The sequence below is a fragment of the Sylvia atricapilla genome, chromosome 3 (genome assembly GCF_009819655.1).
Source record: "Sylvia atricapilla isolate bSylAtr1 chromosome 3, bSylAtr1.pri, whole genome shotgun sequence".
Classification (NCBI taxonomy): Eukaryota; Metazoa; Chordata; class Aves; order Passeriformes; family Sylviidae; genus Sylvia; species Sylvia atricapilla.
The window spans coordinates 82879656-82894002 of record NC_089142.1 but is presented as its reverse complement, the minus strand read 5'-3'; the positions used below and the strand labels follow the sequence as shown (position 1 = coordinate 82894002).

At 55.4% G+C, this 14347-nt stretch overlaps 1 protein-coding gene across 1 annotated transcript; it reads right to left on the bottom strand.

Moving 5' to 3' along the window:
• Positions 1 to 570: 570 nt before the first annotated feature.
• On the bottom strand, positions 571 to 14130 carry CAPN11 (calpain 11). Its single transcript, XM_066315990.1, has 22 exons — positions 14019 to 14130; positions 10781 to 11063; positions 10132 to 10201; positions 8173 to 8291; positions 7898 to 8031; positions 7590 to 7758; positions 6938 to 7021; positions 6768 to 6853; positions 6495 to 6569; positions 5922 to 6082; positions 5673 to 5842; positions 5470 to 5481; positions 4990 to 5201; positions 4833 to 4872; positions 4508 to 4573; positions 4099 to 4156; positions 3936 to 4000; positions 3019 to 3087; positions 2810 to 2888; positions 2231 to 2347; positions 2099 to 2157; positions 571 to 1863 (listed from the first exon to the last, which is right to left on the bottom strand). Exons 2-22 carry the CDS (start codon positions 11024 to 11026, stop codon positions 1837 to 1839), a joined length of 2118 nt encoding a protein of 705 aa, XP_066172087.1. The 5' UTR covers positions 11027 to 11063; positions 14019 to 14130; the 3' UTR covers positions 571 to 1836.
• Between the last annotated feature and the right edge of the window lie 217 nt (positions 14131 to 14347).

Here is a 14347-nt window from a genome sequence, read left to right as displayed (position 1 = left end):
ACTGACAGCATCCTTGCTCTGAGCCATGCTATGAAAAGCCCCATCATCCAGCACTCCACTGTCATTTTTGTGGAACTCTTCTGCTTCTAGCTATACTTCGCATGACCTCAAAGGAAGCAGAGGAGAACATTCACTTCCCACAGGCTCTACCCAGGGAAGAAATATACCTCTTTTGGTCCCCTTCCAGGGCCCAGAGTTCCAGGCTGTTCTTCATTTCCACTAGCTCTATAGCTAACTCCATCCTATCCAAGCGGATCCTCTTTCCCCTTCACAGCCTCTACAAGACACCTTTCTTTAAGAGCAGTGCTCCCTTTCCTCTCTTACTTAGTGCTTCCCCATGTGTTAAGGCAGCGTTAAGACACCCATGTTAAGACACCCATGTAAAGAAAGATTTTTAAAGTCCTAGGGAATGTGGACATCTCCAGCCCCACCACAAGACGTGCCCTGATGGTGCTGCTCCATCTGTGCCACAGGCTGGGCAAGCAGCGTGACCTGGGCTTGGCTCTGCATGAGACCATGGTGAGCAGAGGGAGGATGTAGACCCCAAAACACCTCCCAGACCACATATCTTAACAGATCTGTTTATTCCTGGAGAGCACAGTGAGCTGGGTGAGGAAGCAGAGCTGCCGAGCAGGCAACAGTGGTTATTGCTGCAGGTGCATCCTCCAGTGACAACAGGGGTCTGGGGGAAGCAAATTGCCTGCCTGCCTCCACAGGGCAGGGGACGGGCCCTCACCCACTGCCAGGCTGGAGCCACCCCATTACCCCAGAAGAAGGTGAGAGGAATGGAGTAGCACAGAGAAGTGCAAATATGTTGGCACTGGAGTTCATCCGCACTGGGCAAAGGAGCCCAAGATAAGAGGAGTGTTACAGTGTGGGAGGATGAGGGATTGGGAGAAAAAACCCAACTCCGTGCTGAAGACCCCCCCTAAAACACCACCTCCTGCTCTCTGGAGGAAGGCATTGCCTCTTGGGTGCTGTACCCCCTAGCCCTGCTGTGGGTCATGACCAAGGGCAGCAGATGTCCCAGGAGCTCCCAGGGATGGGAGGGGAGGCCAGGCTGCTGTGACAGTGATGGCATAGCTGTGCCTACGTGGACAAGAGGAGCTTCAGCTGCTGCACTACAGGGTCACATGTGTTCACATGACAGAGGAGCCCCAAAACAGTCAGTGCTTGAGTTGTAGGGCTTGCACCAGTGGTGGGCATAGGCATGGGATGGAAGGGATGTGTTGAAGGCCACGCAGAAAAGAGCCAGCAGGCTCCATGCTTTGGTCGTGCTTAGTGGTGGTAAGTATGCTGCAAGGGCTTCGTGATATTGAGTATGGTCATTCCTCCTCCCAGAAGGCCACTCTGACTCCCTCAGGAACCTGCTGCCAGAGCAAGGCAATATGTGCTGATGCTCCCAGGTGTGGGTGCAGAGACAGGCAATGTGTGCTGGAGGGGATGGGTCAGCACTAGAGCAAGCAATACGAGTGTCCTCCCCCTCATGCCCCAGCAGCTGCCTCTCCCTGCTCTGCAGCTGGCCCCCAGCCTGCCACCGTGCAGGGATTCACAGGTACCCCATGCTGCTCGCCCTCCTCCTGTTCTGGGGTGAAAGCGAGGAAGGGGGAGTGGAAAGAAGCCCAGCCCAGAAGAGGAGAAGGGAATCCTCTGCCTGCCTTGACCCCTGGTCCACTGGAGAAGATGGTGTGAGGCTTGCTGGGAGGCAGGGCTGGTGGCTCTGCGTGGGATGGAGCAAGGGAGGAAGAGTATCCTGTATCCATGGATCCAAGGGGAGGCACTTGGAGTGGGCCTGGCCCATTGGGTGTCCCAGCTGCAGCGGATCTGTTGTAACTCCTAGCCACACATCGTCAGCAGCAGCCACTGGGAAGGAGAGGGAGAAGGGATGAGCAGGGTGCATTTTTGGCATGTCCTCATGAGTCAACTTTAACAGCCCTCCAAGAAACACAGAGCCTGCAGCAGTCCTGTTTATTTGTCTTGATATTTTATGGATTCTTTCCCTACCCAGGTGGCTGGGCTTTCTACCACCCACTCCAGGTGCCCCTAATGCTGTGTCCCCTTGTTTCCCACCCCAACTTTCACTGGGCTGAACTCTCACCTCAGAAAGGTTCATGACAGCAGTGCCAGTGCCTTCAGGGTCCATGCTACGGAAGAACCCTGCAGAGACACAAGCAAAGTGAGCAATGCATCTCTCTGTTCCTACCTCCCCTTCCCCAGGGCCATCACTCACTGAACATAGTCTCCAGCTTCAGGAGGCAGCAGACAAAGTTGTCAAAGTCCACGCCCATGTCATTGTCTGCATAGCGGGCCACCACCACCTGATGCAGCTTGTTGTTCAGCTTGAAACCTGCAAGGCAGAGAGCAGTCAGCCCTCTAGGGAGGCAGGAGAGCAGGGTGCAGTTGTGAAAGTCCGTGCACCCACACAAAAGGTCCACCAATGCACCTAAGGAAGGACACCGTGTCCAGCTTCAACAGGAAGACAGGATGGTCTCCCTGCAGCCATATATGACTAGTTAGCTCAGTGAACCACCCCCAGGCCTCTGCTTTGCCAGGATGGGATTCTGCAGGTCAGAGGGGACAGAGGCTGGGACCATCTTGCATGCGTCTCTAACTCTGAGGCTCCAACACTTGGCACAGCTGTGATGCAGAAAGCCTGGTGCATACCCGGGCCACATCTCACTACAATGGGTTGGCTTCAAGCATGCAATATAGGCTGGTTACACTCGCCTCCTGCTATTTGGGACATGACTCTGACAGTAGGAGCCTCCTCCCCAGCCTCCAGCCCAGTCCCATCCTTCTCCAGACCTACCGGCTGACTCTAGAGCCATGCGCATCTCATAGGAGCTCATGGTGCCTGACTTATCCAGGTCATACTGACGAAAGATTGTCTGCAAAAACATCACAGAGAACATGAAGGGGAGGCCCTCCTGTGGCCTCCAGGCTGGCCGTCCCCACTCCTCGCTGCCCCAGGAGGGGTGCTCCCCCTGTGCAGTGCACCATGCCCTCTTTCCTCCTCACCAGCCAGCTCCGGATCTTGTTCCACAGGATCTGGAATTCCACCAGCCCGAGGCGGGCACTACCGTCTTTCTGGGGAGCAGAGGGTCAAGGAGGTCAAAGCAGCAAAGAAAGAGGGAGTACAAAGGCAAAGCTACCAGATCCCAGCCACAGGAGGCAAGAAAAGCCTGGGCACACTTGGCCTGCCTAATTTTTTCCCCCAACCTTCCCCTCTATCCTGCAGCATCAGCAAAATAAGAGTCTGCAACCCAGCAAGGAAAGGGGAACACTTGAACTAGCAGCCATGCCACTTCCTGGGAGAAGCTGTGCTGCTGCTGTAGGAAGCACATTGCTGTGCTATCCTTGGACCAAAGCTGGGCTGGCTTGCAGCAAAAAGGAATATTATAGGGCCAGGCTGTAGAGGGGCTCAGAGGTGCTCCTGGCCTCCCCCAGCTTCATATCCTTGTACAAGCAGAACACTGGCCATGGTTCCTGTCACTTGACTCATCCGCAACAGCTGGACAGGACAGTTTGGAGGAAAGAAGCCAAATCGTCCTTGTTCTCTTTGAGGAGTGCCTCAAAGGCTGGGTGTGGCACAACAGCACATCAGACTAGTGAGCCCATGGGAAGTGAAACCCAGGAACTTCCTCCTGGAGGTGAAAGTAGAAGGCATGGTGCAGGATCATACTTGGGCTTTTGGTGGCAGAGCCAGGGCCCAAGGAAGCAGCGGAAGTGATGGCCCTTGCCAAAAAACCTGCTGCTAAAGTCGAAGAGTGCAGGGCAGGTGGCCCTGGAGCCATAAGGACCCCTTCCTTTCCTCCCCCAGTTAAATAGCTGTGGCACTGCTGGAGAGCCAAGCCCCAGCCCCAAGAGACAAGTCTTGTTTCTTGCAGGCTGAGCACCATGAAAACTAGCCCTGGCCCACAGCACCAAAAGGATACATCCATCAGGTTGACCATGTTGCGGCAGGAGTCCAGGCTGAACCCATCTGTTTTCAGATCTTTGTCTGAGGAGAAAGGAGGAAGCTGAGCACATGCATCAAAACCCAACCTGCTGAGTGAGCCTGGGCTGCAGGGAGCAAGGGGTAGAAAGAGTAGTGCTTACGTCTAGAGATGACTCTGTTCAGAATAGTCCGAAGCTCAAAGACGCTGATTTCCATGTCCTGGAGCAGAAGCAGAGTTAGCATCACCCTTTGCCTGCTCTCCACCCCACTTGTGGCCATTATCCCCATCCTGTCTAAACATCTCTGCCTTAGTCACAAAACGTGAGGATACCATTACATTTCTTGTACACTCAGAAGAGTTTTGGTCACAGCTAGATGCTCTTCCCCGAATTTGCCCCTGTTACACCATTCCTGTGGGCAGCTGGGCTGAGACACAGCAAAGATGGACTTAGTCTGCAGGATGGGACTGAGTGAGCGTGGGGTGGGCTGGAACTCCCATGGTGAGGGGTTTGGTCCTGTCCCCTCCCCTCCCTAAAAGGGCCTCCCAGAGCTTGGTGCAGCCATACCCACCTCCCCTGCCAGCTGCTGGAACATGTTCTTGAAGCTATCTTCTATGTCATCCTCAGTTATTTCCTCCTGGGGTGATGCAAAGCAGAAAGGAGAGGTTAGTGGTCAGACCCAGGCTAAACAACAGGCTCAGTAAACACCAACTGGAAATTAAGCTCTTTGTTCTTCTCATCTTTGTTAATTCCCACATCCCCATCATCCCAACCTTGCTAGTCTCTCTCCAGCCACAGTGACATCCTAGACTCAAGACAGCCACTCCCTGCCTGTAGCTCCCTCTCCCAAGTGCTGGAGCCTTCAGCACTAGCGAATCCAAAGTGGCGGCTCCTACCTCATCTGCCAGATCTGCCGAGATCTCCTCATCCAGCTCCCTGGGGCAGAAAGGGGAAAGCTAAGTGATGTGCAGGTCCCCAGCCAGCAGGCTGCCTGCAGTGAGGAACAGCCCAGTGCTCACTGACACGGGGTGTCCCTCCCAGGCCAGGACTCACGCTGTGTCCGACTGCTTCTCGGTGAAGACCCGCAGGACGAAGTCGGCCTCCTTGTGTGGTTCGAAGGTGGAGGGCACCACGATGTACTCGCCGGGGGGCAGCCGGATCTGGTTGCTCACCTCCCGCAGGTTGATGAAGGTCTCAGACCGTGCCCGGGACTGGTTTCGCAGGAAGAAGTCTTTCTTCAAGTGCACATTCTGCATGCCCTGGGCCTGGGGGAAGGAATGTGCTTGTGGACAATGGGAAGCAACCACAGGGAGCAGTGGGACCAGCAGCAGCTGCATCAGGTATAACAGCCCTGCCCCGCCCATCCAGTAGGAGCCATCCCTCCCTCCCACATGGAGGTGCCCAGCACCCACTAGCACCCTAGTCATGGCAAGTGCTGTGGGAGCTCCCATGCTACTGGATACATCAACCTATTTTTGCTCAGTCTTGTGCTTCCCTCCAAGATGGGGTAGGCTGTGACAGCTCAGGACATACCTCCTCAGGAACCTGCAGACAGGAGAGAAAAGGGGAAAAAATCAGAATTTTTTCCCATACATACAGCTGCAGGGAGCACAGGATGAGGGACATTAGCCCACAGTTGGCCACAGCTGGTGGAAAAGATTTTATTGAGGACTGGGATTGAGGTGGGACTGGCAGTGCTGAGCCTGTCCCAAGGAAGACAGGCAGGCAGGGGTTACCTCATAGACAGCAAAGCCGATGGTGTGCATGTCACCTCCCACCCGCCGCTCCCGCCGCCGGTGCTTCTGCATCAGAGCCACCAGGAAGCTGCAGGCCACCTCATCGTCCCCAGGGTCGTCATCTTCTTCCAGCAACTTGATCTTAAACTGGGGGTTGATCCAGAATGTGGCTAGGAGGAAGAGGATGTGTGGATGAGACCCCTGGTTTCATCAGGCTGCCAAGAGCAGAGACATGGAGGTCAGAGGTACCTGGGTGATTCCTGCAGCCCCCGGCAGTGCTGCCTCGGCGCCACGTGCCCTCGAACACCTGTGTGTGCCATCGGCTGAGCTCATCCTTGGTGAGGGCATCCGGGGTCAGGTTGCAGATCTCGAGCCTGGAGAACTCCCTCATGAAGTCCCGGAAAGACATCCTGTGGGAGGCAAGTAGGGGCTGAGGCCAGGGCACTGCTGTGGGGAGGGAGGAGAGCACAAGCAGCTCTGGACCCAGATAACATTTTTTGAGAATTAAGTGACAGTAAAATCTTTTACCCTTAACAGTTATAGCTTATTTAAAGCCTCATGCTGGGTTTGGGTAAGAAGGGATATTTACTCTTCCTAGATGTTTATTTTGGATTTAGTTGGTCTGAAATTCCTTCAAGGGAGGAAAATTATTAACTAGATCAGATGAGAAAATGCTGGCAAGCTTTCCAGTGCTGGAAAGCCAGCTCATAAAGGTAGGTCATGCGCTTCAGGTGAAGCATGACGACAGGATCTCTCCCCAGCTTCTCTGCTCTTCCCTTGACTAGCTGCTGAAATAGAGCAGCACTTTGCTCCAGCACTCACCAGAACTCTCCATCCTCCATTTTCAGCTGCAGCTCTTCCCTCTCATCAGGGTCAATATTGTTCCACTCAGAGGAACTGGAATGGCATGAGACAGACAATTAGACAGGGACTCCTGAGAGCAGTTCAGAGTTGGGCTTCAACTCCCCTCTTTCTGATGCAAAGGGCTCTGCACACTGTGAGCCTCCCCTCAGCATTGCCCCGTGCTTGGCTGCTGTGTGTGCAGCGCTTGCTGGCCTGACAGAGTGAGACTGCCATCCCTTCTGTCCTGCTTACCCATCACTCCAGGCTCCAGTCCACTCCACCTGACCCCAGGGGTTCCTGATGCGGATGAGTTGCTCCTGCTGACCCCGGTAATTCACCTGCCAGACACCAGACACAGGAGGTGGAGCCAATGCCACTGGCCAGGTTGCTATTGCTATTAAATTCTAATCTAGGTGACTCACATCTCTGAAGGCTGTGACAGAATAGGCATGACCCTTCACCAGCTTCTTGAAGGTCACTGCTTCCATATCAAAGGCACTTGTGATCTGAGGAGAATGTGTAATGCTTAAGTCAATAGGACTGAATTAATGTAGTCTTATTCCTACCCCATTCCTCCACTGTGTGTAGAATTCTCTTTGCTTTGCACTGCTCCAAGCCAAGAGAAGTAGAAGGTAGCAGCTCCCTGTGCTCAAAGGTTGCTGGTTGTGGACAATTTGAAGACAGTTTCCTTAGCAGAGGACACTGAAGATCCATCAAGGAACCACCCAAATTTCAGAATTTAAAAACCCTGCTTCAGATAATTTGCTGATGCAAAACATGGCCAGAGTTGTAGGCAGTTGAGATGAACAATCTCAACTTGTCCTGCACTTGAGATGAACAATCTCACTCCATCCAAAGAAGCCCATTCACAGCATCTGGGCTGCAGCGCCACGTGTTGCGCCGCAGGGCTGCCACACTGGCTCTGGAAAGGGTGCTGTGGTAAGAGGGCAAAGAAGTGACCTCCCACCCGGTGTCGCAGCGACGGGACTGCTGATACAGCCTTGGGCTGTGAGGCCTCACTTTGGCCAGGGCAGAGGCACAGCCGAGCCCGGCTCATCCTGGCACGTCACTCACGTCGATGGAGCAGCCCAGCAGGGAGCCCCTCTCCAGCGCCTTGCGGATGATGTGGGCCATGTTGCGCGGCGGCCGCTTCAGGTCGTACATCTCTGCCACGCCGCCTGTGAAGTCCTCGAAGCCCTCGGTGGTGCTGCCCCCCGAGAGCGACTCGTAGCAGCCGTTCAGCCTGCGGGGTGCGTGAGGAGACCAGGAGGTAGCACATGGCAGCTGCCCTGCCACCCAGCACAGGCAGGGCCAGGGACAGAGGAGACTCCCTTCCCTCCACACCCTCTACATGCCCACCTGCCCACCACGGGGATACCCACTTGGCATAGGCCTTTTCCAGCAGAGCACTCCAGAACTCGGTGCACTCCGCCGAGTGGACAAACAGCAGTTCCCCGTCCTTGGTGGGCAGCAGGTCATCCACCACCACGTCCACCCACTCACCGAACTGCCAGATCTGGGGGGTGAGGAGACACTGGGGTGAGCTCAGAGCATCACATGGCTTGCTCATCCCTACCCCAGAGGGATGGCCTCAACCAACCAACCTTGCTTCCACCACAGCCCACCAGCTGTGGAGGACCAAAAGCTCCCAGCCCACCTGGAAGTGAAAGATTCCAGCATAGTCCTCCTGGAAGCTCTGTCCATGGGGCACCACACGGTGCAGGAGCTCCTCGTTGAGCGTGAGGGAGCCAATGGCAGCCAGCAGCCAGCAGTCACCTGGAGAAGGAGAAGAAGCTGCTAGGAGTACCCATCACCTCTCTAGCTGGGAGGATAGGTGATGGATGTTTAGGAGCCCATGGTGTGCTCTCTTGCAAGTATTTTGGGCAACCCAGTTCAAAAAGTCCATGGAAAAAACAGAGAAGGTCCAGCAAGCAGAACTCAGGGATGCAGGCTTGCTCAGCCTGCCCACAGAGAAAAGTATTAGCTCAAGGCTACAGGGAACGTTCCTCCCTCAGCAGGAGCCTGTGTCCAGAGCACCACACACAGTAAGTACCAACAGCCCCCTCCTGCAGCCATCTGGACCCTCCTGTGTAGGAATGCATTTCCCACACCCAGCAAGTGCTTCCAAAAAGGGAAAGAGTTTCAGTTTACCTTTAGACATTTAAAAAAGTTCAGCTAAAAAGTCCTGTATTTTTCTCATTGTAATTGGCTGAGTGCCAGCACAAGGACATGGATTGAGCTCTGAGAGTGTAAGTCAAAGCCTCTTGGTGATCTTATTGGCTGCAAGCCAAATTGTCCCTCCTAGAACATTCAGTATTTAAGAAAGAGCACTAAGGAAGTAAAAGGGCTTTTTGGAGTGTTTGTAGCAGGGTGTCTGAGGTTTTCTCTGATACCTGTACTCCGCTTATCATTTGTTTTCTGTAATGTTTGTTATTTTGTTATTTTTATTTATTAAACCTTTTGATTTACAAAACACCTCTGAAGAGCCCTCCTGCTAATTGAGTGGCCACTTCTATGCTAAGGCTGGACCCTCAGAGACTGATACATTAGCACCTGGCTTATTACACTCTGGCCACGTGTTAACCTGTATCATTCCTGGAACTCGTTAATATGACTGCCCTCCATATCTCGAACAGCAAGTTTTTCAGCAGAATTACACTTGGCATGTAAAAAGCCATTTTAGCAAGCAAGTGGTTTCATGCTGCTGCCCCAGCTTTTCAAATTACAAGCAATGCCACCGCACTTTTCCTTCCGAGTGATCTTAACCACAAGTGCTGCTCCAGGCCAGAACTGTGCTTTAAATTATTTGCCTTGATTCTCTTTTTCCTTTGAAGCCTTTCACACCTTAGCCTTGAGCCTGGGTAACCTGTAACTGGGTTGTGGTTTGACAAAACGCCATTTCCGAGTTTTTAATGACCAAGTGAACACTACCACAGTGCTTTGGGCTGTTATGCACTCCAGTTGCCTCCTCAAGTTTGTCCTAACTACTGGATATATTAAATGTACTCAGCCCTGAAAACAGCATGCTTAATGTGCTAAAGTATACAGTACTCCCAATCAAGTGTCCTACTTGCTCCCAATCAGGACAACATTGGCTGTGGAACCAAGATCTGTTTCTGATGGTCACAAAATCCCAGTTTTGGTTTAACTCTGCTGGCCTGCCCAGCCCATTAATACTTCTCTCCTTGCCTCAGTGCCTTTGCCTTGGGAGACACTCCTGGAGAAAAGACAAATCATCACTTGTACATCTCTCGATTTCCTTCTGCCACACCACATTGCTTCGTAAGCAGTTTGTCACCACCACCACCATCTCAGTTTGCTACTGTCATGCAGCCATCCCTCACCATTTACCAAAGCAGGGAGCTCTTTGGAACAGCTCCCAGCATTGTTTTCAGCATGTGTCAGGCATGGATGCACCCAGAATCTCCATTGATCTCAGCATGGTCAAGCTGTCCATGCATCAACTCATTTTTGTGGAGCTTTAACCTGGAGCTACCAGGAGGCACAGGATGCCCCCTGACTTGCAGTTTCCACTCACTGAGTGGAAAGGGCCAATCAACTCTCCTTGGTTACAACTGTCTGGACCAAGGTTCAGGCACAAAGCTTCAACACTCACCCAGAGCCCCCTGGCAGATGTCCGTCCGAGTGGCACCGCCAACGATGAATTGAGGGTCATCCACTAATTCCTGCAGAAGGACAGAATCAGATGCTGCTGCTGGATCTTGGCAGGGCCTGGGCTTTAGCAGGGCTGGCACCCACTGCAGCTCTGACTTGAGAGAAATGGTGCACGGTCCCTGTGAGATGCACCCCCCCTGCCCTCTGCTAGGGAAGGCTGCTTGACTGCAACCCCAAGGCCATCATGGTAAGGCAAGGCAAGATCTGCTGTATCCATGGGAGGACATGGCTGGATGACATTCCCCTTGCCCTTATGGAGCCAGGGGACATGCACTCTCAAAAGCCCCAGCTACTGAGGGTGACACATCCGTGCCATGACACCTAGAAGCAACAATACAACCCACCTGTTCTGAAGCTCACAGTCTGCTGCCCAGATGAAGCAGTGCCTACTAGACACAATGCTTTTCAGAGTGTACGCTCCTGGGGAACAGCCCTGGGCCCTTGGGAAAGTGGCTCTGCAGCACTCCAGGGACTTTGAGCACTGAGGGATGGCGGCAAGGGCCAGCCTGCAGCTCAGCACACCACATCAGTGCAGATGTGCAGGGTAAGGATGCCAGCCCAGCCTGAGAAGAAGCAACCCCAGCACTTACCGACGGACGCTTCCACTCCACTCCCCGCGTCTTGCTGGAGTGTGGGCCCAGCTCCTTGAATCCAAGGGCAGTTGGGCCAGCTGGGAATTGGGGATCCCTGAAGAGGGTGCCACTCTCAATGCACTGCTGCTTGAGGGCCTCATAATCCTGGTTGAGGTACTTGATGGCATTGTTGTGCTGGCCGAGCCCCTCGGCTCTCAGGCGGTCTCTCTGCAGTCGAGCAGCCATCCCGCCAAAGGGCATCATAGCTGGGCACCAGCACTGCTACCCTCTGCTCCACTCCCTGCAACAGAACAGGCATGGCCATGCTCAGGCAGGGCCCACGACCTTGGTCTCCCCTGGGGATATCAGCCATCACACAGAGCCAGGCTTGGAGGCTGAATCCTCAGTTCCCCACCACTCCCACAGCAGGGACCTTCTCCAGCAGCACTGGCCTGGCACAGTGAGCCCAGTGACACACAGAGCACCCAAGGGAGAACACACACCAGGAGAACCTCCCAGACCTCATCTCCAGCAGCAGCCCCGTTCTGAGCCCTGCCCTCCAGCCTGGCTGCTGCAGCCCTGCTGTCTTTAGGGAACACCAAGGGGGCAAAGCACTGCTGAGGGCTGGCTGGGAGGAGGCAGTCCCCTAGCACCTAGCTCACGGGTCCTGTCCTGTCCCCGCTACGCCAAAAGGCAGTGCCCGGAGGAATTTGAGACGCATTCCAACTTCGTCAGCCTCTCCCGGCGCAGCTTTCCGGCTTCTTCCCTCGTCCCTGCTCCGCCTCGGCCGGGAAGGCGTCAGCGGCCGCCCGCAGCTTCTCCCACCCCCAGGGGCCTCTCCCTCTCCTTTTCTCCGAGAGCCGGCGCGGCTGCCTGAGCACTGAGTCAATAGGGTCGGGTAGGGAGGAGCCCAGCGGGGCGCAGATACCTCTAGCTATGGGGCCAGAGAAGGACAGGGAAGGAAGGGGCGGGACGGCACCCACACACAGGGAGGATGACTCAAGGCTTGTCGACCGCCAGTGGAGCAGCCTGCTGGGGGACACCGGGAAGGGATTACGGAGTCCAGCGGGGCACCCCGGTACCAGGGAGAGCGGGGCAGGACAGACACCGCAGAGCCCCCACGCCGCACCTCTCCCTGCCCTGGCCAACCTCCCGGGGCTTTGACCAGCAGCTCACGGCCAGGAGCTTCGAAGCAGCTTGACACAGCTGCCAGGCATGTCTGGCCCTGCAGCCCTGCCCCACCGCGCCCGCTGCCGTGGGCAAGTCCCAGCTCCGCTCCCGGCGTCCAGCTGCCCTCAGCCCTGTCCAGGCACCATGGCAGCAGCCAGCGCTCAGAGCCACCGCACCGCCCAGGCCGGAATGGGGCCTCTGGGGCTGCCTGCTCCAAGCCTCCATGCAAGCAGTGTCACCTGCAGCAGGGCCATAGGGTAGGTGCCTACACCACCAGCCCACTGGCACCTGCGGCTCATCCTGCCCCACTCCGCAGCCATCTCAGCTCCTGCTTGGCTGGGCTGGTGCCGAATACTTCAGAGGTTTCTCTATGTGAGAAAGTGGTGTAGTCCTTGGGTAAATAAGCCGGGAGCCAGCAACCCACTCAGCAGCAAACTGGAATGCCAGTGCTGGCCCACTCTTTCCCCAGTACCCTATCCCAGGGGAGCAGGGTACAGCTGGCTCCAAAGAGGCGGCTTTCCTTGTCACAAAGTGCTGTGATAGCTAAAGGGAAGGCAGGCAACAGTGAATAGGGTGCAAGCTCCTGGCACATACATAGGGCATAAACTTGGCTGCTAACCCATGTGGCTGTCCTAGCCAGAAGCTTTTCAGAAGAAAAAATTCTATTCTTCCCCATCACGCCGCCTGGTCTGGGATGCTCTAAATCCGCTACCCTTCTCCAGGGCAGTGCCAGCCCTTCTTTCCTCTATGATGGTCCCAAACCTACAGAGCTCCTCCTACAACTCCTGCCCTGCAGACAGCATCCTGGCAGTCTCTCCCAGTGGCAAGGCACTCGGTGCCTGCAGAGCTGGCAGGATGGCTTCTCCAGTCCCAGACACTGCTGAGAACACAGGGGGGAGGAGGGATCCCAAGTACAGCTACCCAAACTACCTTCAGATCCCACCTCAACCCCTCCCCGGCACTCATACCACAACCTGCCGGTGGCCAGGGAACTTCCCCAACCTCCATAGCCCCTGACAGTTTCCCTGCACCCTTTCCCACCCTACCTACCAGCACGGGCCATGGCTGCGGACATGGGGAGCTCTGTGCAGACACGGGCACCGTACGAGTTATTCTTAGCTCTGTGGCTCAAAATACTCAGGAAGGCTGTGCTCAGTGGCAGACGGAGGTCACGCAAGCGCAGAGCAGAGCAAAGAGAAGCATTTCAGACCCCAGAATGGGAGAGGAGCCACATGGGTCTTTAAAGCAACGAGGTCAGCCGCTGACACCTCCCCAGGCTTATGCTGATGGACACCGCAGGTCCTCCACAGAGGAGGAAGGGGTGTGAGGAGACAAGCCAAGCCCAGCCCCCAGGGCAGTTTTCCACCACAGGTGACATCCAACTACAATATGATGCTTTCCAGTACTCGAGGCACCTCTGATCCTCCCCAGGTAGGAGCAAAAAGACACACTGGCTCCTGCAGGGTCCCTGACACCTTATGCACTTTAGCGCATACTGCGAAACTCTTGGGCAGCATCACTGTTGAAGTCTAGCCAAAAATCTTTGCGGACCTCTGGTTTGCCAGCTGCTCTTGCAAATCAACGGAAGTGGGGAGCTCCCTTCCTCAAAACCAGCTCTGACACACGGTATCCTGCCGCATACTCAGCTCGGGGCAAGGCATCACAGCCGCCCATGGCATCCCACAGTGCTCAAGCAGCTCTCAGGCCCTTTCCAGCCCTCCGGATGACAAAGACCCTCGTTTCCCACAGGCTCCCCTTTATGTCACCTCATCCCTTTGACGGGATGCAGGCTTGGCTTTGGGATCAGCAGCGCATCCCGGGAGGCTGCGGTATTCAGTTTACTCGCCGCCCCGATGGGGAAGCCGCTGTGTCTCTGCAGATGCGTAATCTAATGCAAAAATCCCCGCAGACAGAATGGGGATGGGAGGGGAGGCATGCCTAGATAAGCTTAGAAAACAGAGGAAGCAGCCGGGGAGGGGGAGACGGAGGGACCCGCAGCCCTGCCCGCTCGGCGGCTGACTCCCCCCCGGGGCTTAACCCCACGCTGGGGGTCGGATAAGGGTGAGGGTGGGGGGGATGGACTTACGGAAGCTGCTGCCGCCACCGCCCTGCCCGCTTCGGCTCAGCCCGGCCCGGCCCAGCCCAGCCCAGCCCGGCTCAGTACAGCCCCGCGGAAGGTGGAGTTTCGGCGGGCAGGATGTACGAGCAAAGCCGGGAGGGCAGTGGGAGGAGGAATTAAAGGAGCAGTGACAGCTTAGAGACGTTGGGAGGGGATTGTTGGTCGAGGCTGGTGGTGAGGTTTTGTCTGCTGTCACCCTCTCCCAGCTCCCTGGGATGGGCGTACTCCTTCCACCATTGTTCTGAGGAAAGGGCTGGGTGCACACGGAAACCGGGGCTGGAAGGAAAAGAGGGAGC

Coding starts and splice junctions, on each gene's coding strand:
- CAPN11 (XM_066315990.1), bottom strand. CDS start 11,026: ATGATGCCCTTTGGCGGGATGGCTGCTCGACTGCAGAGAGACCGCCTG. Junction 4,873..4,989: donor GAGAAGCAGTCGGACACAGC/GTGAGTCCTGGC, acceptor TTTCTGCCCCAG/GGAGCTGGATGAGGAGATCT. Junction 4,157..4,507: donor TCCAGCAGCTGGCAGGGGAG/GTGGGTATGGCT, acceptor CTTCTGCTCCAG/GACATGGAAATCAGCGTCTT.